Genomic DNA, 21,920 nt, shown 5'->3' on the forward strand with positions numbered 1-21,920 from the left:
GAATAAACTTTTTTTGAGTTGACTGAACTTAAAATTTTAAGGCAGCCAGGTTACAAATTATTTTAAGTTGACTCAACAAATTGTTTTTTACAGTGTACTGGTACGTATTTTGCTTCTTGCAACAAAGTTCCTACAGGTAGGCTACATTTTCATCATGAGATCAGGTTGAAAAATGTTGACGTTTTAATACATCACCATCTTTTTACCTGAATACCTGCAGTTTGTAACGTTGCTGTATTTATGTTGCCTCCTTTTACAACCTTCTACAAAATGCCTGAAAAAGTTCACAAAGATTGGGCAAAGATTGATACAGCTGCCATATTTTATGACCTTTTTTTTTTTTTCGTAAAGTTTTGTAAGTTTGTAATGTTGTTGTCTTTAAACATTGCCTTTTATTATGACCTTCTAACAAATGCCTGACAAAGTGTGTAAGACACAAATATTGATTTCTCAATGATTTGCTGTTTTTAATGAATTTAACCTTGTCTCAGTAAAAAACATTAATATTTTGCAAGATCTGTTTGCCATTTCGTATGTCCAACAAAGGCTCATCTGAAATACGTGCCTCTACAAACATTTCTGCGAAACTGAAAAAACGTACCAATATATATGAATCACTGCAGTTTCCAGTTGAAATTAACACTATAGAAGCAGTAAAACCCCAACAACCTTTTTTTTTTTTTAAAAAAAAAAAAGGTATAATTTATACATTGAGTTTTGATTAATAAAGCCAAATTTTCAGACAGTTATAAAATATTATATTTTTGCTTAAAAACAATTGGAAACTTTGGAAACTGAATGTTGTCGTCACATATACAGCTTCATATGCATGAGTTTTCTACCTTCCTGCAGGGTTCAGCTCCAACCCTGATCAAACACAACTGAACCAATGAATTAGGATCTGAAGGAGCACTTGATAATTAAAGACAGGTGTGTTTGATCAGGGTTGGAACTAAACCCTGATAGATCCTGGTAGATCTCCAGGAACAGGGTTGGGCACCCCTGATATAGAGCCACGCATTTCCAAAGTGCCTGGGCTGCCTATGTCTTACCTTCTTTTAGTTTTTTAGATGGTTGTTAGGTGTATTCTATCAAAATAAAAATATCTTTTTAAATGGTACTAAAGGGATAGTTCACCTAAAAATGAAAATTCTGTCATTAATTACTCACCCTCATGTCGTTCCAAACCTGTAAGATCTTCGAAATTAAGATATTTTTGATGAAATGCAAAAGCTTTCCCTGATAGCACACATACATCACGGAGACGTCTGTTGGATGTGTGCATTTACATCTGCAAGACGTATATTTTAGAGTGTTTGCTCATCTGCAATGCGTCTATTAGACGTTTCCTATAAGATGTCAAATAGACGTCTTTAAGAGGTTTATGATTTAGAACTGACATCTGAAAGATGTCTGTCAGATATTTGTACACAGCAGATGCTTTCCAGATCTAGAGATCTTTAGCAGACATCTTGCAGACGTACATGTGCTGTCTGGGTTGTGACCCAGAAAGGTAGTACGAACGTTGTTAAAATAATCCATGTGGCTTCAGTGGTTCACCCGAAATCATGATACTCTTGTAATTGCGCATCAACTGACACTGAAGAGAAATTGTTAAAAAAAGTAATTATTTTTGTTTTCTTTGTGCAACAAAAAGTATTCTCATAGCTTCACAACTTATGTCACATGGACTGTTTTAACAATGTCCTTACTACCCTTCTGGGCCTTGACCGTGTCAGTTGCGTTTCTGTCAATGCAGGGTCTGAAAGCTCTTGGATTTCATCAAAAATATCTTCGTTTGTGTTCCAAAGATGAACGAAGGTCTTACGGGTTTGGAACAACATGAGGGTGAGTAATTAATGACAGGATTTTCATTTTTTAATAAACTGTCTCTTCAAGTTTCCAGATATTGATCATTGGCTGAAAACTTTCGAAACAAAACAGAAAAAAATTATATTGCAATGTGCAATGATTTATGAGCTCCTCAGAGATTGTGTTTGGCCATAGTAGACTACACAGATCCGACGGTTTATAGCCAGTCTTGCTTCAGGCTGATCACACACATTAGAGGCCCACTGCTGTCTACAGCCAATCAACACTAACCTCACTGTTGCCCCTGGGTGTTAACTAGTTCTCTGTTTTGAGAAAATACAAGAGCTGGCTTTAGTAATGTGAAAAACTTTTTTTCTTTGAAAGGCCACTGCAGTTTCTTGGCTCCGTTGCCTGATTGCTTACACGTGACCGTGCACATAAATAGTGTCTAATGTTTTCCGCCTTTCTAAATCTGTTTGCTGGACCTCTGACATTATCAAATGCTTGAGAAACATTAACCAGATTACATAACCACTTGGAGTGGATTGACATCCACAACAAAGAAATACCTGATTGAGGAGGCAATCACAGCATGCTGATCATGTTTTGCCACTCGTTTGACCTCTCAAACAAATTACGAAACGTCACGGCCGGTGCCATTTCTCGATTTCACAGGGTCAAGATGAGAGTTTTATGGGTGGGCCATGAAACTTCTTGTCCTGGTCATGGGAATTTTTATGAAGTATTGATTAGGCAGACGTTATCTAACTGCTTCTTAAGTACACAATAACAGGAATTTTTCACAACGATAAGCATTACTTGAGTTTTTTTTCGTCAGACATTTACTTATGTAACTTGACAAGTACAAAACCTTCAGCAAAAGAAAGACAGCGAGAGCTGGAAAGAGATACAGATAACAGAAATGAGAGAAAAATAAAAAATTATCCCAATATTATTTCACCCTCCAGCCTTCAATCCATCGCAGCGAACATCCTGTGGAGAACGCTGGCTTTAAAACAAGGGACTTTCTGTTAAGGCTCATTACAAACTATTTTGTTTTTCTATATTTATCTCCAAAAATATTACAGACTATTTAGGGACAGAATGTGCGATTGTTCTTCACGCAGCCTTGATGATGCCCTGAGGGTTTGAGGAAACCGTGTGTTTGACTGGATTACATACACTTGAAAAAGGTCAAACAGGCATAATAGAGGAAGAACAAATTCTGTGTCTCTAAGAGACAAGAACATCTATTTTCGCTGCAATTACGACGCAAAATAGTGTGGTCACGTGGACAACGCAGACACTGGCCAACCTACTTCTACACTCCACAGCTCTTACATAATATGTTTCTAATCACAAACGCTGGAAGACATCCAACATGGCCTCAAATAACTCTGTGCAGGCTTTAGGTCATAACTCTCCGTTAAGACAAGATAGCCACAGCTCGTCCTCTGAAAAGAAACTGATATTAGCTCTTTAATGCAAAAAGCCTGCAAGTAATATTATAAAACAGAGAGTTCTGGTCCTGATACAGTGTTAAAGCTGTGATAAAATAGAGTTATAAAAGATTACTGCTGTTATAAAACAGCAATATGATTAAAGGCACCAATGTTTAATTCATTAATAGCTTGAATAACCTGTAAGTAATACACTTAATAAGTCTAAATGTAGCTTTTTTTATTGCCAAGCAATTTAGGAAATTGGTAAAGAGATATTACATTTCATTCTAAATATTTCAATGCATAATAGTACAAAAATACACAGGTTGAATATATGGGTCAAACGTCAATGCTAATATGCCATATATACTGTCCAAAAATGCTAGGTTTTCTTATACTGTGTGTTTTAGTATGGCTGAAATGCTGTGCAACTGTTTTGTAATACAAGATGAATGAATGAATGAATGAATTTGCTTAATGAAACAATGTTTTTTTTCTATTTTGGGCTATTGTTTCTATTCTCTAAATGCTTAAATGTCAATGCAATAAGGCACTCAGTGCCATGGTGTATACTCTAGTGTATATTTCAGTTTCTCGCACGTTATTGCTTAATAAATGTCATGCAGCAAGGCTGTAAAAGTGTGCTCTGTCAAATATTGTTCTTGCATAAGAGGAAGTCCAAAACCCACAATGAGGATAACCAGCTACGAGTAGTTCCAAAACTAACCTAGATTATGCAACCAAAACATGCTGGGCTTTTGATAAATACTGGGTTTGCAAATGTTTTATTATCAAAACCTAAGATGTGGTTTAAATTTGTGGACTGCAAATTGAATACTTAGTTTTGTACTGTGTACTTGACTGCTGAGTCACTTCATGGAGTCAAATGGACAAACAAACAAATGAAAAACATCCTAGCGAAGAAACAAAAAAATGTGAAATTTGAAATGAGAATACATTTGCTGATAAAATTTTGGAAAGGTAGGAAAACTGAATGCATACAAGGAAAACGAAATTGGAATGAAAAATTACAAAAGAAATAGTGAACAAAAAAATAGAAAATGAAACTGGGACATAATTGGACAGCGTTGTGAACCTCAATTTGACATGAATTCACTAGGTAGCCTCTTGCTGTCAGGAGAAGATCAAGAACTTCTGCAGAGCTCTCCTGATCTCTGTTTTCTCCTCAGGCTTGCTGTCTGGAATCATATCGGCGCTGTGTAATGCGCTCAGGTGCACTTCTGGTCTCTTGTCTGTGACCTTCTGCAGCCCTGCTTGGGTCACGTTGCGACAGAAGTCCACCCTCACATCTGTGAGACTGTCACCGTGGTCCACCACAGCCTGGAGGACCGAGTCAGTCATTCGAGAGCAGTTTTCTAGACTGAGGCTACGTAGCCTCCTGCAGCTTTGTAGCACGTTAATAACATTGTGGTCCGTAATGTGCCCACATCCAGATAGAGTCAGCGAAAGTAGATTCGGACACCTAAAGAAACAAAAAGCAGAATTTTGTCATGCTTTTTTATTGTCAGGAATAATAATTGTGTATATTGTACAAGTGAAATAATGAGTAACAAACAAGTGTCTGTCAAAGCTGAAGAGTGAAATTTCTGTGCTGCTTGTTTTCAAACAGGTTTTCCCAAACACACCCCCTTTCATCATTGGTCGATTATACTGATAGCCCTACCCCCAAACTCATGCCATTGGTTGAGTCAGTGTTGCTATGCAGGCTGGTCAGGATTTTCAAACAAAGAGTTTTGAAAGACACTGTTTATATGTTGTGGGATTCAACACGTAAAAAAATACACATACAAAAATCTACATTGTGTGACATAGAACTTATGTGAATTATGAATTTATGTATGAATTTATGTATATATTTATTTTGTGTAGATTATGTTAAAAGTGGCGATACAATTAGTACAAACCAATTAAAAAAAAAAAAAAACAGGTTTACCGAATGCACTCCTGTATGCTATTGGTCAAACAAACACATAGCTCCGCCCCCAAACTCACCCCATTGGTCAGTGTCAAAGTCAGTGTTGCTATGCAAGCTGGTCAGGATTTTCAAACAAAGAGCAGTGAAAGACATTGTTTACATGTTGAGGGATTTAACATAGAAAGTGACTAAATTACCATTGTCTCTGCATTTTAGATTTGAATAATGTCATTTTAAAAAAAATACATGCGTACAAAACTCATAAGTGACATAGAACTTAAATAATTAATTTAAGGCGAGACACTGCAGGTGAATAGGGTAAAAACAAATTAACTATATAGTTATTACCTTACTTACCCAGTTGATTGATTACATTGATAATTGCAAACATTTTTTTTGTATTACAAGTTTTCTAAAATGTTATGTTTAAATATGCAAATGAGGCATTATTTAATGAAATATGTGCTAATTTGCATACAATTCTAGTACAAAAATCTAAACACTGGATGAAGTCAGTTTCAAAATTCATTTTTTTTGACATATTAGAGTCAAATATTTTTACAGAGGGAATTTTGGATATCTATTTTTTTTTACTCCATAATTCAGAAAATACTTAGAACAGAGAGAAAACAATATATTTTTTAAAATTTTGGAGGGAATAAAATGTATAAAATCAAGCAAATTATATATGAACAAATTCCCTTTGTAAAAAACCTTCAGGATATAGACAGGAATAAAAAAATTAAGTTTGGTGTGTATAAGTGTTACTGAAGTGGAGATTTATGGCTCAGTGTAGGAGAAAAAACTCATTTTGAGAAAACGGCCTTTAAAAATATGTATTCTAATTGAAATTTATTGACAGATAGATAAAGTGCTATAAAAAAAAATGTTTTCTTTCCACTAGTCTGAAAAAACACTTTATGAAAAAACAAAAAGCCTAAAATCTCAAACCTGACAGGTACATGAAAAAACTGTGTTTTTGCCTGCAGTGTCTCCTTGCATGTTTTGCGAATGCTCCCCTGTCTGCTATTGGTCAAACAAACCCAAAGCTCTGCCCAGACTCACCCCATTGGTTGAGTCTGTGTTGCTGTGTTGCCAATTCTCAAACAACAGAGAAATGTTTTGAAACACCACAGAGACAGTGCTTGGAATCAACAATGATTTAGACTTAGACTCTGCATATTACATTACAAAATGAGGACATGCACTTATGAAGTAAATAGTTAAAGTATTTGTTAATTCAGACAGGTTTTGTGAATGTTCAACCATCTGCTATTGGTCAAACAAACACATAGCTCCGCCTCGGACTCACCCCATTGGTTAAGCCTGTGTTGCTGCGTTAGGCTGGTTGGAATTCTCAAACAACAGAGAAATGTTTGCACATAGGGTCAATCAACAATGACTAACATTCACTTGTCTCTGCATATTACATTTGTAACCGAAAACATACACTTATTAACTTAAGAAAGTTCATAAGTGTATAATTTAAGATATTATTAAATGCACTAGTACAATCAACAGCATTGAAAGGGTGTTTGACCCTCCTTGCACATTCACTTTGCAAACACTGGGTCGGTACTTTTGCAGTGATGTAGGATGATTTTTAAGTTGGAGGAGAAAATGAGATGGGAGTTTTTCGACCCTAACAGCATTGAACCGGAATGCACAGAGTTCACCCAGAGTTAGACAAGATGAGCATTTGAGGTACATTTTTTTTAGAAAATTACCAATTGTTTTGCTAGATAAGACCCTTCTTTCTCAGCTGGGATCATAGAAGTCCACTATATGGAGAAAAATCCTGAAATGTTCTCCTCAAAAAAACAATTTCTTTGCGTCTTGGATGACATTGGATGACAAAAAAATTTTGTTCTGGAAGTCTCCTTTAACACACATGAAAATGATTTTTTTTTAAAAAGTGTTAAGATCTTTTTAAATGCACTAATACAATCACTAGCATTGAAAGAATGCTTCCTGATTTGCCATTGGTTAAACAAAGGCGTAGCTCCGCCCCAGACTCATGTCATTGGTTTTGGCCGTGTTTCCGTGTCAGGCTGGTCGGAATTTTCAAACAACGGGAATGTTTTGAAAACAGCATAGAGAGACTTATTTTTTCTTTTGGAAAATTGGTCAACAATATGCTTGTCCCAACATATTAATGTGGTGACGGTGAGAAATATGAATTGCACATATGTTAACGCCTGGTTGGAAAAAACACTAGTTTACTGCATTACGAATGTTATTCCTCGAGGGACACATCAAGTGCTAGACTGTATAATAAACGTGCTGTCAATAGACAGTAATTGACGCATATTGCAACATAGTAACTGTAACCCAAGATTGTTTAGGCAATAATTTATGTGGCCCCATCAGGCATTTGCATGGTATTACACTAAGCATAGCATAACAAAAACCATTCCCTAAGTCAGTGTTTGCTGTATCAGCTGTTTTTGCCACATAAACACAGCTGGTGCTCTTGCTAAACAGCACCAGCTGAAACCAGAGACGTTTCCCATGCCCACACCAGCGAGCTCGGGCAGCAGGATCCTTTCATGCCGGCTACTGGCGAGAGGTCCTTCTGTGTGTCCGTGTTTCTCCTTTGCTGCAGCCTGCTGGTGGACTCACACAGGGTCAGCTCTCACACACACTCGCACAGAGTGAGCTAATGGCTGTAGCTTTGAGATGTCATTCACGTTTACTGATGCAGATTATATAAACTCTTACATAATCTTACCACTTAACCACATGTGAGACCGGCACATTCCAGCCGCCTGTAAGTGTTATGAGCACTGTCCCAATAACCCTGGCCATGGGGCGGATCTCACGCTACACGTGCCATTGCTTTTATTATCACAGACGGCCATCGGTGACATAGACTGTGTGATAAAGGGATCAGCAGGAGAGGAAGCATGAGAGAGGCTCGCAATAATTTCAAGCCCCAGGGATCGGTTGGTTAGATAGTTTCTCCTGGAGCAGCTTTCAGCCATTGTGTTTAAGCGGGAGGAGCTTTCAGAGCTGGCCAGATGAAGTAAACACGCCAGATATATGCGTCGCATCATTCCCGGTTACATAAGCATGCCTTCCTCTGGTAGCTCCGCCCTTCTCTTGTGCAGATGTTTTGTTTGCTTTGGTTTTTTCAAAGGCATTTCCATCAAACAGGCTTAATGAAAAACTAACAAAGACTTAAGACTTAAGTCTTATTTTATTTTGCTTTTGAGAATAAGGCTGGGTGTGGGGGGCCAAAATCCTACTAACATTTTCCATAACACAATCTGTGAAGGCTTCCCTATGTGGATACGACCTCTGTAGACATCCCACACGTGGCATGACGGTAATTTACCAGGAATTCAATTCAGCGTCTTTTCTTTGAGCTCATAAAGTCGTCACAGTGACAGTAGTCATTCAAGAGACTAATGTCACTCTCGGGACGCGGTGGAGGGTGTGTCTAGGACTGAGTCTAGAGACTTCTTTTCCCTGAAGTGGCCCTAATGACCGGTCTATGCCAAGAACGTCAACAGAGAAAGTCCCACACAGCAGATGGATGTGGCCAAATGTAGCTGGGTTCATTTTCTTTATTTTCTTGGTTTCTAATAGCCTGTTTTGAGAAATGATGTTATTCATCATGCAATATCTATAATAAATTGATTCAGTTTCTTGTTGTGGAGCCAAAGGTCTACAGGAGATTAAAGCAGTCAAATTGTTGTGTCTTTTTGAGAGTTACAGGCCATTTAAATCGATGGCATATTGTGATCATTAGCATTTATTAATAATTCAAGAGAGGTTATCAAAATGTTCATTGTAGGAATGCAGATTATAATGTAGATACGTTAAATTGGTTAAGAAATATTGTGGTTTAAGCGTCAAAATTATTCAAGTAAAAATGTACATACTTTAACTTTAAACAGACAGACAGACAGACAGACAGACAGACAGACAGACAGATAGATAGATAGATAGATAGATAGATAGATAGACAGACAGACAGACAGACAGACAGATAGAAGGAAGACAGATAGACAGATAGACAGACAGATAGATAGATAGATAGATAGATAGATAGATAGAAGACAAAAAGTAAGACAGATAGACAGATAGATAGAAGACAAAAAGACAGACAGATAGACAGATAGATAGAAGACAAAAAGACAGATGGACAGATAGAACAAGACAAAAAGATAGATAGATAGATAGATAGATAGACAGACAGACAGATAGATAGAAGGAAGACAGACAGATAGATAGATAGAAGACAAAAAGACAGACAGATAGACAGATAGATAGAAGACAAAAAGACAGACAGATAGACAGATAGATAGAAGACAAAAAGACAGACAGATAGACAGATAGATAGAAGACAAAAAGACAGATGGACAGATAGAACAAGACAAAAAGATAGATAGATAGATAGATAGATAGATAGATAGATAGATAGATAGATAGACAGACAGACAGATAGATAGAAGGAAGACAGACAGATAGATAGATAGAAGACAAAAAGACAGACAGATAGACAGATAGATAGAAGACAAAAAGACAGATGGAAAAGAACAAGACAGATAGATAGATAGAAGACAAAGAAGACAGACAGACAGATAGATAGAACAAGACAAAATATAGATAGAAGACAAAAAGACAGACAGATAGACAGATAGATAGAAGACAAAAAGACAGACAGATAGATAGAAGACAAAAAGACAGACGGACAGATAGAACAAGACAAAATATAGATAGATAGATAGATAGATAGATAGATAGATAGATAGATAGAAGAAAGAAAGACAGATAGACAGATAGAACAAGACAAAAAGATAGATAGACAGATAGATAGATAGATATAGATAGAACAAGAACAGACAGACAGACAGACAGACAGATAGATAGATAGATAGATAGATAGATAGATATAGATAGAACAAGAACAGACAGACAGACAGACAGATAGATAGATAGATAGAACAAGAACAGACAGACAGACAGACAGACAGATAGATAGATAGATAGAACAAGAACAGACAGACAGACAGACAGACAGACAGACAGATAGATAGATAGATAGATAGATAGATAGATAGATAGATAGATAGATAGATAGAACAAGAACAGACAGACAGACAGACAGACAGACAGACAGATAGATAGACAGATAGATAGATAGATAGATAGATAGATAGATAGATAGATAGATAGATAGATAGATAGATATTTTTGTGTTCATTTTTGGCTATGAAAATTTCATCTGAATTCGGTTATAAATTTTAATAGATGCCAAGAGTAAGTTGGCAAAAGGTGTTCAACAAAGAGAAAGAAAATAAAAGTTTTATTTGAAGAATAAAACTAGATCCCTTCTTGAACTTAATGACACCATCTGAGACTGTCTCTTCCCCAGGCGCTCAGTGTTTTATATATTTTCCTGCAGCTGAAATGTATTGCCACAATGGCGTCAGCAAGTGTGTGCATCTTTGAAGGAAAGTGAGCGAGACACACACACACACTGCACACAGTGACTGCGACGCACATGTGCATTCCGCCCTCATCAACAAAGAACTGATTGTAGGCTCCACCTGCCAATGCAAATCACGAGAGGAGAGCTCACAAGGGAGGGACTTTACTCAGAGGAACTGCTTCTCTCCAATTTCATCATGTGTTGCTCCAATTTTCTCTGGTCAAAGAACAACTGCCACTACACTGATGAACCCATAATGTAACATCAAAAACATCTTAAAGGGACAGTTCACCCAAAAATGAAAATTACCCCATGATGTACTCACACTCAAGTCATCCTAGGTGTATATGACTTTCTTCTTTCAGACAAATACAATCAGATTATTATGTTAAGAAAATGTCCTGGCCCTTCCAATATTTATAATGGCAGTGAATGGGTGCTCAGATTTTGAAGTCCAATAAAGTGCATCCATACATCATAAAAAGTACTCCAACGTGTGCACAACAGTTCATGGAAGCTAGAAGTTTTAAGTGTGGATATTTTTCTTACACATCTGCATTGCTTTGCTTCAGAAAGCCTTTATTAACCCCCCGGAGCCATGTGGAGCACTTGTTATGATGGATGGATGCGCTTTATTGGTCTTCAAAATCTCAACAGCCATTCACTGCCATCATAAAGCTTGAAAGAGACTATATTTGTCTGAAAGAAGCAAGTCATATACACTTATAATATAACATCATATGACTCCAAAACCTTCTGAATGATTCTTCAATGGTTCCTCTAATCTGAGGGTGATGCAAAGAACCACTAAAGAAGCCTTTTTTATTATTATTTTGAGTGTTTTGCCAAATCACACAGTTTCTATTTTTCTCATAAGTGAGTTTACAGTGCAAAACAGCAGCGGGAGAAACCGCAGAGCTCCATCACATCTCTCTTTATTATTGGCTGCCTGGAAGAGGCTGTACAGATCTGCCCTTAAAACTCCAGAGGGTAATTCAGCTGTGCTCTGCGTGCTACTCCGCAGACCTCGTGTCAGTCAAAACTTGAGGCAAACTGCATTCCCAGCCTCAGCACGCTTCGAACACAAGCTGCATCTATCGGTGGAAGACAGTGATGACGTACTTGCTCAAAGCTAAAATGTGTTTCTGATCAACTTTTATTGCAACAAAGGTTTAAGCAAATCCCCATTAGTCAGACACTGCCGGAGTTAAATGGCTATGTGAGGACCGCTCATGCTGAAGTACTTTTAAGCTTCTCACCACTGACGTCTGTTCTTTAAAAAAAATATCACGCTACGTAGTAATGTATCGGTGTTCCTTAAAAACAGACGTTTGTAATTGCGGAATGTTCTGTACTCATGCAAATCTTGTCAACTCATAACAAAAACTGGTAAATGAGTAATGCCGCCGCACACAAAAACAAAAGTGGCTGAATGGCCGACGTATTGTTCTGTACTTTAAATGGTTGTGGTAAAAGATACTCTGAGTCCTTACGGGTGACAGTCCCACAGCTTCCTGTTGACTGAGGGGTCTGCGGTGTGCCAGCAGCTGTGGTGCGATGGGCCAGCTGTTGCAGGCAATGGTTAAAATTGCAGTGCAGTGTCCATTTAAAATCTTTCATATTGGGATTTAATAAATTTATGTCACATTCAAAGGCCTATATGCTCCTTCCTAAACCATACAGAGTTCATAAACATTGAATTGTGACTTGTTTTACCATGAGTCAGGAATACTTTGATGATTTTTTAACTTAATGAGTTAGTTCTTACAAAAATGTCATTATTTACTCATCCTTGTGTTATTCCAAACCTGTTTGATCTATTTCAATTGGGGAACGCAAAAGCTGATATTTTGAAGAATGTTCCTGCTGCTCTTTTCCACAGAATTCTGTTGTTTTAAATTATTACTGTTGCTGCAAAGCGAATACAGGAACTTGCTACTGCCAATACATACGCTGATACAGTGCTGTGAATATTTAAGTCATACTGCTGCTAAATAGCATATATATATAATCTATTTTTTTATTTAATATTTTACCAAAACCTGAAGTACAAAAGATATTTCATTTAATACTGACCTGAGTAAGATATTTCATGTAAAAGAGGTTTACATATAGTCCACAAGAGAAAATAATAGTTGAATATATAAAAATAACCCCGTTCAAAAGTTTACACACATTTGATTTTTAATACTGTTGTTACCTGAATGATTCACAGCTGTGTTTTTTTTTGCCTAGTGATAGTTGTTCATGAGTCCCTTGTTAGTGCTGAACAGTTAAACTGCCTCAGGTCTCACAAATTATTTGGTTTTTCAGCATTTTTGTGTATTTGAACCCTTTCCAACAATGATTGTATGATTTTAAGATCCATCTTTCACACTGAGGACAACTGAGGGACTCATATGCAACTATTACAGAAGGTTCAAACGCTCATGGATGCTTCAGAAGAAAACAAGATGCATTAAGAGCCTTTTGGAATTTGAAGATAGTGGTAAATTTAACTTATTTTGTCTTCTGGAAAACATGCAAGTATCTTCTAGCTTCTGAAGAGCTAAAAGTAGTAAATGAAAGAGATACGATATTTTGGCAAAATAAGAAAAATGTTCGAAAGTTTTCACCCCCCATCTCTTAATGCATTGGGTTTCCTTCTGAAGTATCAGTGTGAAAAGATGCATTATACATTTATTGTTGGAAAGGGTTCAAATACACAAACGTGCTTTAAAACCTGAAGGAATTATCTGAAGAACAGCAGGCAGTTTAACTATTCAGGACAAACAAGGGACTATCCAACAGCTGTGGACAATTCAGTAACAACACAGTATTAAATGAACAGGGTAATTTTTTAAAATTAAAAAACTATTATTTTCTCTTGTGGACTATATGTAAAAAATCTTTTATGTGAAATATCTTATTCAGATCAGTACTAAATAAAAAATAACATGCATTTTGTTTTATCCCTCTTATTTTGATAAAATAATTAACATTTTGCAGATTCTGCGAGGTGTATGTAAACTTTTGACCTCAACTGTAGCAGATCTATACAGGTGGAGCTGGGGAGGTGGAGGGTTTCAAAGGAACTCTAGCGAATGTCTAACCAGTCATTTAAATGTAATGAAGCAAGCTTATTGGCTACGTATGCAACCGTTTGCGCCAAGTAGTTTAATGCTGTGAATATTAACAGCCTGCACCATCAAGAGTTTCATGACAGAACTTGTCATTAACCAGAAACATCAAAAAGCATCATTGAAGTAGTCATTATGAAGTCTGTGGGAAAGAGACAAAAAAGAAAGTCGGCATGAAGCGGAAAATCTGAGTCTTTTCTTGAATGGGAAAAAACGAGACGGTTGGGAGTTTATTTGATAGTTTACATTTGCTAATCGCTACGATCTCATGTGAGTAAGAAGTTGCTGGAGGACATGGATTGAAACACGTCAGGCTGTCGGACAAACACGCCAGTCTACAAGTCATCAGAGAAGAGACGTTGCAGAGAAGAAAGGATGTGCATGTTTTTAATTTAAAGAAATAAAAAATAAATAATGACGTGCGCATTTATAATAAACACATCACACAGCATTACCAAAATATAAGCAGTGTCTGTTTTGATTTCATGGTGACTTTGAATTGTTTACTGACAATCATTCCCTTCATCATAGCTATCAAATCTCATGTTGCTCAGTGATCAGTTATGAAACAAAAATTGAATGTGATTGGTTTCTTTGATGTAAAGACACATCGTTATGCACTAAGTTCGAAAATATGCAAGCGCAAATGAGATTTAAGCACTATGCCAAAAACGACTACATTTTCAATTTGTTACACAAATTGGTCTTATTGATTTTGGACAATATTTATGTAAACAATAGTTTGTATTTTGTACTATTTTGAAAGCCACTGTATACTTTTGCTTACAATGGAACAGATCTGTGTAAACATTCGTCTTTCACGGTTTGGAAAAACACAAGGGTCAGTAAACAATCGCAGAAACTTAATATTGGAGTCATTACCATTCTTCTAAAAATAAAACTAGATGTGGGATGCATTGAGGTTATTTTATCTGTCTAAATATCTCAGAGTAGCAACATCTGCCTGTCCAAGATCAAACCAGTGAAATGTTGATGCCAAGACAAACAGAAACACTCACATGTGGCAAACACGCTCCAGGAAGTCTCTGACGAGGCTCTCGTGCTTCCTGCAGAGGTCCTTCTGGAATGTGGTCTTCATCCAGTCCTCAATGTTGCACACTTTGACCCTGCTCGAGTGCCAGCATATAGCCAGGTACCTCAGCGAAGAGCCCAGGACGTAGTTGTCCCTCCTCAGCTCGCACGGAGACCTGAAGTGAAGTAGCGTCCACAGCTGCGGGTCCAGGAAGACCTGTCTCAGTCGTACGCAGGTCAGGGACAGGCTGTGGCGACTGTCCTTGTCTAGGTATGAAAAAAGGTGTAGTAAACACTCCTGATCTAGTTCTGTGAGATGCATAGTAAGACAGGAGACACTAACAGGCCTGCTAGCAACCACAAAACAGCAATGGGACAACGGTGTGTCTCGTGTGGCCTGGATTTGTGATTCTCTTTCAGACTATAGTCTCGTGGAGGCCTTGCACATATAAGGTCGTGAGGAATGGGGGTTATTTTGGGAGGACCGCTGCAGGCATGGTCAAAAATGGAAATGTGTGAGGCACATGGACTTTCCCAGTCCATCTGTCTCCGACGCCTGGACAGGAGGCAGTGTGAGGGACGTTTAGAGTGTGACAGCTTCTGTTTATCACTCGCAAGAGGCGCCCTGCATCTTGGGGGATGGGGAATGGCGAGACACTCTTCCACTTTGAGGCCCGTTTACACCTGTTTTTGCTTGCGTTTTGGTTGATCCGATCACAAGTGGTCAAAAGAGACACATGTCAATTTACACCTTGTGTAAATGCAACTCAAATGCGTCTCTTCTGACCACGATTTTGCATGTTGAGGGCAGGGTCTCTAATTTTATCTCACTGTGTGTGTTGATAAAGCACACATGTAAACAAAAATGGGGGAAACCATCCAGTTTTTTAAATTGGAACTGCACATAATGGGTAAAGTTTAAACCCATGTTTTAGCAAAGAGGTTGATCCCAGTTCAAAAGTATTCAACCCTTTGAGTGTTTGCACTACAAGTGCACTGTGGTCAATTGAATTTTAACCACCTTCAAATGCACTTTAAAGTGGACAAGTGCAAATCAGTTTTGACTTGGTTTACCCCGTATTTAGTCTGTTGCTTTCTTGTGATCGGATAAGCCAAAATGTATCTCAATACCAGGCATAACTGTGCCAGAGATTCTGTTGGATTTTGCTTGTTCGGGCTGCCAGAGCTTCACTGACACACATTTGATGAAAATTTACATAAAACTAACTAGCAAAGAAGAACATTTGTATACAGACAAAATGCAAAAATAAAGACAAAACTGGCTTCTAATTGGAATGATATTTAGATTAGGGAGCTACTCGCCATCGATGCAAACAGCAAAATTATCCATCAGTTTAGCTGTACCATATGCAAATGTTTATAAGAAGATACAACCATAAATGATAAAGTGGGGCTTCTCAAGAGGAGCTTATTTTGCTACGTGTTTCACGTATCAGATCTTCTAGTACTAATCCCAGTAATGTTACTAGGGAATTTTGCAGATGTTTTTGTCTTAGATAGTTAAGTAGAGACAAGAACTGATAGGAGAGAAGAGAGGGGAATGGGATCGAGAAAGGACTTTGAGTTGTAGCTCTCAAAATTATGGCTCTGACTGGGATTCATTTTTTTTCTGTGTTATGTTTCCACTTTGCATTTACATAAAAGTCTCTGAGTCAGAAATTTTCCAGAAGCAAACCCATTGTGAATGTTAAATTTTGAATGCACTAACTTTTACTTAGACTTTTGCCCTAATTTGCAGTCTGGATGAGTCAACGCTAGTTGCCATTCTGCGGATTTTGGTCAGTTTGAGTTTAATCGAAAAAACATTGTGTATGATGGACATTGTTAGAATTTAATATCTAATCTACTGCCCAGATTGAGTTTGGTTGAGCGATGGAGAACAGAGTCGGGATCCCGGACCAATCAAATGAACACACACAAAAGTGCAATTCACTCAAAGGCATTTATTAAGAGAAGACTCCAACATTTATATGGTAAATATGGAGAAGTGAAAGATCAAACATCACATCCTTAAAGGAAGTACACCATGTCCTATGATTCTCTAGACTAGACTTGGGTCATGTCTGCTTTTCAGGTTAGTATGAGAGGGGCACAGGAGGTCAAGATTATTACAATCTCACAATGGCCCCTTTATGACAGATTGCAACTGTGTTTTAGCTTTGGAATATTGCTATGTTTCATTTCAAGACTGTGTGTCCAGAGATTGCTAAATAAGTACAATTTAATTACAAAATAAATGTAACTGTAATCTGTTACAGTTACTGAGAATAAATGTGTAATTAAATTACAGTTATGAAAATGTTAATGATTACAAAGGGGGTTACATCCGAATATTTCCACACACACACATTGCATTGATTGCTCTAAAATATGAGACACCAATGTTTCAGGAGTTTAGAATAGGACACATGCTTATTCGATAATTGTTTTATTTTCTATTTGGGTTTATGTATAAGTTTTTTTGTTGTTGTTTTTTTTGTTGTTTTTTTTAAGATTTTCAAGTTTTTTGAAAGGCATTGTTAGATGCCAGTGTTTCCTGTTAAGAACTATGCAGAAATTCGATTGTAAAAACAGTATCATAGTTATCAACTACTTATTATAATTTTAATTCAGTATTTAACCTCAGAATGATCTTAAAGTAAAAAGAGGTGCTAAAGTCTGATTTTCTGATGGCTGGCTGTGGTGATCTGACTAATCGTAATGCCGAATCCACCATTCTGTCTGACAAACAAATCAGACAGGAGAGTATAGATTAACTTCGGGTGGACTTAAACTTGAAAAATTGTGTGTACTGACGTCTTTCTGCGATTGAAAGAAAATACCTTCTGATGTTCATTCATGTTTTTTTTTCTTTTAGCAAAGAAGAAAAAACGATCGGTAAGTGTGTCGATTGATCTAATAAGGCAATAGAGTGATCTGTCACAACACAAGAGCCACAAAATGGTATTTATTGTTTAAATTTCTTTCTTTAAGCTTAGAATTTCTTTCATACCAAGTAACCGGCTCTGTCTTGTCTGTCGGCGCATTGTCGGCGATGTATTTTTACTGCATGAGAACATGATGTGTAGCGTGAGAGCGGCATTGTACAAAAAGTAGTAAGTTACATTACTTTAATAAAGTAATTGAAAAAGTTACACTGATTATTACATTTTAAATAGGGTAACTTGTAATCTGTAACCTATTACATTTCAAACTAACCTTCCCAACACTGATTTATTTACACCTCACAAAGACTAAGTGTCAGTTTTTATCATGGTTTCTTTTTAAGATGACACATTCTTGATCATGTATGCCGCCGATGAATGTGATCTCTAGAGCTGTTTTCGAGCTGTTTTTCTCTGGCGCAGCTTATAATTCCAACCATTTGGAGAATATCAAACGTGTTTGATATTTTGAGCTGATTTTGGAACACAGTTTTCATTCAGTGTTTCTGCGTTGAGTTTATGTTCAGAACAACTTGAAAGTCTGGTATCGTGCGATCCTCAGTCATTCAGTGTTTTTCTCTGTAACCATTTACAAAGTTGGCAAGTGTATGATGCCTGGTGTTTTAAAATCTGTTCAGATTTTAAAAGTTGAGTAATGTATGCCTTAAATGGTTAGTTCACAGAAAAATTCTGTCATTAATTACTGACCCTCATGTCGTTCCAAATCTGTAAGACCTTTGCTCATCTCCCGAACACAAATGAAGATATTTTTGATGAAATCCCAAAGCTTTCTGACCCTGCATAGACCCTGCAAACACAACTGAAACGTTTAAGGCTCAGAAAGGTAATAAGAACATTGTTAAAATAGTCTATGTGCATGTACATCAGTTGTTCAACTGTAATGTTATGAAAATACAAGAATACTTCCTGTGTGCAAAGAAAACAAAAATAATGCATTAAGTAACACAAGTTATGTAATCAGATTGCTTTTTTCAAGTAACTAATAAAGTAATGAATTACTTTTAAATCCACAACAAAATATCTGAGTTACTTTTTAAAATGAGTATCGCAAGTGTCTATTTACATTAACTCCGCCCACCAACGTGTGATTGCGATAGTCAACACTACAAAAGACGACAATAAAACATCTGTTATAGTGGCGTAGATGATAAAGCACGTGCAATAGTGTTTTCGACGCGACAGACCCGAGTTCGAATCCACCTCTTGCCAAACCTTTTTTCTTCATTTTCAAGACTCACATCATGTCGGAAATGCATTTATTTTTGATAAAAATGAAGGAAACAATCAAAAAGTTGAAAATAAAGTATCAGGTAGGTGTAGGGAGGGCTTTATTGCCCCAGTAAGGTGTTATCCATTTAATAATTCGAATTAACATTATAATTTACACTCAATACGTTAGAATTGTATACTCTTTTATAATTTACTACAATACTGAGATGCAAATAATCGCCACTGTTTGCAATAAGTAGTATAAATATCAGAAAATCCTACTATTTTAACATAGTATAAATAAAATATGTAGCTATTTGCACTTAGTGTAAATATTGCTAAAAAATACTACTATTTTCACTTCGTGTAAATAGCCTCTTTTAAAGGAGAAGTCCAGATAATGTACTCACCCCCTTGTCATCCAAGATGTTCATGTCTTTCTTTACTCAATTGTAAAGAAATTATGTTTTTTGAAGAAAACATTTCAGGATTTTTCTCCATATAATGGACTTCTATGGTGCCCCGAGTTTGAACTTCCAAAATGCAGTTTAAATTCAGCTTCAAACGATCCCAAATGCATTTGTAAACGATCCCAGCCGAGGAAGAAAGGTATTATCTACCGAAACAATCAGTTATTTTCATAAAAAAATAATAGAATTTATATACTTTTTAATGTTAAACGCTCGTCTTGTCTTACTCTGCCTGAACTGTTTTTTTTTCCGGTTCATAACAGTTAGGGTATGTCGAAAAATTCCCATCTCATGTTCTCCCTCAACTTCAAAATCATTCTATATTGCTGTTTTACCTTTTTTTGTCAAGTGTGTTTGATGATCTTTGCATGTTCACTTTGCAAAGAGTGGGTCGGTACTTCTGCAGCGATGTTGGATGATTTTGAAATGATTTTTGAAGTTGAGGAAGAAAATACAATTGGAGTTTTTTTGACATACCCTAACTGTCTTGAGCCAGAATACACAGAGTTCAGGGAGAGCAAGACAAGACGAGCGTTTGAGATTAAAAACTATTGAAATTATATTTTTTATCGCTAGATAAGACCCTTCTTCCTCAGCTGGGATCGTTTACAACTGCATTTAGAATCGTTTAAAGCCACATTTAAACTGCATTTTGGAAGTTCAAACTCAGGGCAGCATAGCAGTCCATTATATGGAGAAAAATCCTGAAATGTTTCCCTCAAAAAACAATTTCTTTATGGCTGAAGAAAGTATGACATGAACATCTTGGATGACAAGGGGGTGAGTAAATTATTTGTAAATTGTTGTTCTGGAAGTGGACTTCTCTTTTAAAAAAAAACAAATAAACAAACCCAACCAGGTAACACAAATGTAACATAATGCATTACTTTCCATAAAAAGTAAATAAGTAATGCAATTAGTCACCTTTATATGGAGTAACGCAGTATTGTGATGCATTACTATTAAAAGTAACTTTCCCAACATTACATTACAGGTGAGGTAATGTTGCATCAGCAGCACCGAACTGAATTACAAAAATTATGACTCATTCCCATCTGCAATTGGTCAGCCAGATAGCCACGCCCCAATCTCACATCATTGGTTGAGCTAACATTGCTGTGTCAGTCAGGCAAGTCAGGAACCTCAAACAAACAGAGCAATGTTTTGGCAATAAGCAAGGCATTCGGTTTTGGCAGCCCGTAAAATTGAAGTGAAAGTACAGGGTGAGCTGCAGTTCTGCACGACTTGTGCTCGGCGAACAAAGTGTACTTCTAAACTAGCTAGGCTAGCATTGCTGCCTCCATACAGGAGTTATTCAAGACAACATCAACACTTGATATGGCACATGACAACACCACCTGATATCGTTACATGACTCATGGCAGACCTGGCAAAATCTTTCTGGGGCAAAGTTCGACTGCAGCTTGTGCTGTTTGAGTCACTCTCATTGAGTCATGACGTGCTGCGATTGACGCAGCGGCATTGATAACACAAGCAACGTGATCTTATCGGGAGAGAGAATGAACTTAGTTGTCCTTTCTAAAGTACGGCGGTTTCAGACAGACAACTGCGAGCGAGTCGAGCAGCTGTTCCTTCTTGCCTGTCAGGGACGATACCTCGCTGGCACGTGGCGTGTGGGGAGCCCCAGTGTTTGTTTGCCCCTGGGAGCTCGTGCGAAAGCGTATGTGTGGGCGGCAGCAACTGATAGAAGGAGCGAGGGGGAAGAAAAAGAAAAACTCACAATGGGAGCGAAGCACGCCCTCTTACGCTCTTGTTTTGGAGCGGTTTACGTCATTAAAATCCATTCAGCATTTACATTTCACAGTGGGTGACACTGGAAGTAGTTCTTTGAAAAAGATTAGAGAGCGCACGTTCTTGCCGCTATTTCGAGCGAGGTTGAAGAGATTGCCAGCTACTCCACCTGCAGCAATTACATGGGCAGAACAGAGGAAGCACATGCAATCGTCTGCATTGTGACACACTCTGACTGAACCCACACCCGTGTTTGAGAACAGAGCGTACAGAAACATTCAATTCCATATCAGCATTTCAGATTGAGCAACAGTGTGTTCTTTTGTATACAAAATACACCCAAGTTAACATGGAGATCACAAGCAAAGCAAAATCCATGATGTTACATAGAACACACCTTGTATATATATATATATATATTTATCATAGAATTGACAACAGGAATAGGGTGACACTGGCCATGCAAGACAGTGAACTGACGCCATCATATTTTCAAATGTGGCACATTTTTTGCTTTCCTCTAGGATTTTATTTATTTATTTTTTGGCTGAACACAGCTAATCTTTTAATTTTTACCCTATTTCTATGTCTGATACACAGAAGTGGGGCACAGCTAGTCTCAGCCTCAGACGGCACACCCACGGACCATCTGATGCGTATTTGAACTCACACACACACACAAAAATGGCATGCACTTCCTCTATTTGGCAAGCTGTAATCTGATTGGCTCTTTTTGCACAAC

At 37.3% G+C, this 21,920-nt stretch overlaps 1 protein-coding gene across 3 annotated transcripts; it reads right to left on the reverse strand.

The window, feature by feature from the left end:
• Positions 1–2,636: 2,636 nt before the first annotated feature.
• fbxl22 (F-box and leucine-rich repeat protein 22) lies at positions 2,637–21,314 on the reverse strand. Of its 3 annotated transcripts, XM_051100077.1 has the most exons (4): positions 21,168–21,314; positions 18,435–18,534; positions 14,769–15,048; positions 2,637–4,737 (listed from the first exon to the last, which is right to left on the reverse strand). In XM_051100077.1, exons 2-4 carry the CDS (start codon positions 18,469–18,471, stop codon positions 4,389–4,391), a joined length of 666 nt encoding a protein of 221 aa, XP_050956034.1. In that variant the 5' UTR covers positions 18,472–18,534; positions 21,168–21,314; the 3' UTR covers positions 2,637–4,388. The 3 variants fall into 3 exon arrangements, with proteins under 3 accessions (XP_050956034.1, XP_050956035.1, XP_050956033.1); XM_051100078.1 differs by lacking the exon at positions 21,168–21,314 and having other exon boundaries at positions 18,435–18,556; XM_051100076.1 differs by lacking the exons at positions 18,435–18,534; positions 21,168–21,314 and having other exon boundaries at positions 14,769–15,509.
• Between the last annotated feature and the right edge of the window lie 606 nt (positions 21,315–21,920).

The sequence above is a fragment of the Labeo rohita genome, chromosome 25 (assembly GCF_022985175.1).
Source record: "Labeo rohita strain BAU-BD-2019 chromosome 25, IGBB_LRoh.1.0, whole genome shotgun sequence".
NCBI lineage: Eukaryota > Metazoa > Chordata > Actinopteri > Cypriniformes > Cyprinidae > Labeo > Labeo rohita.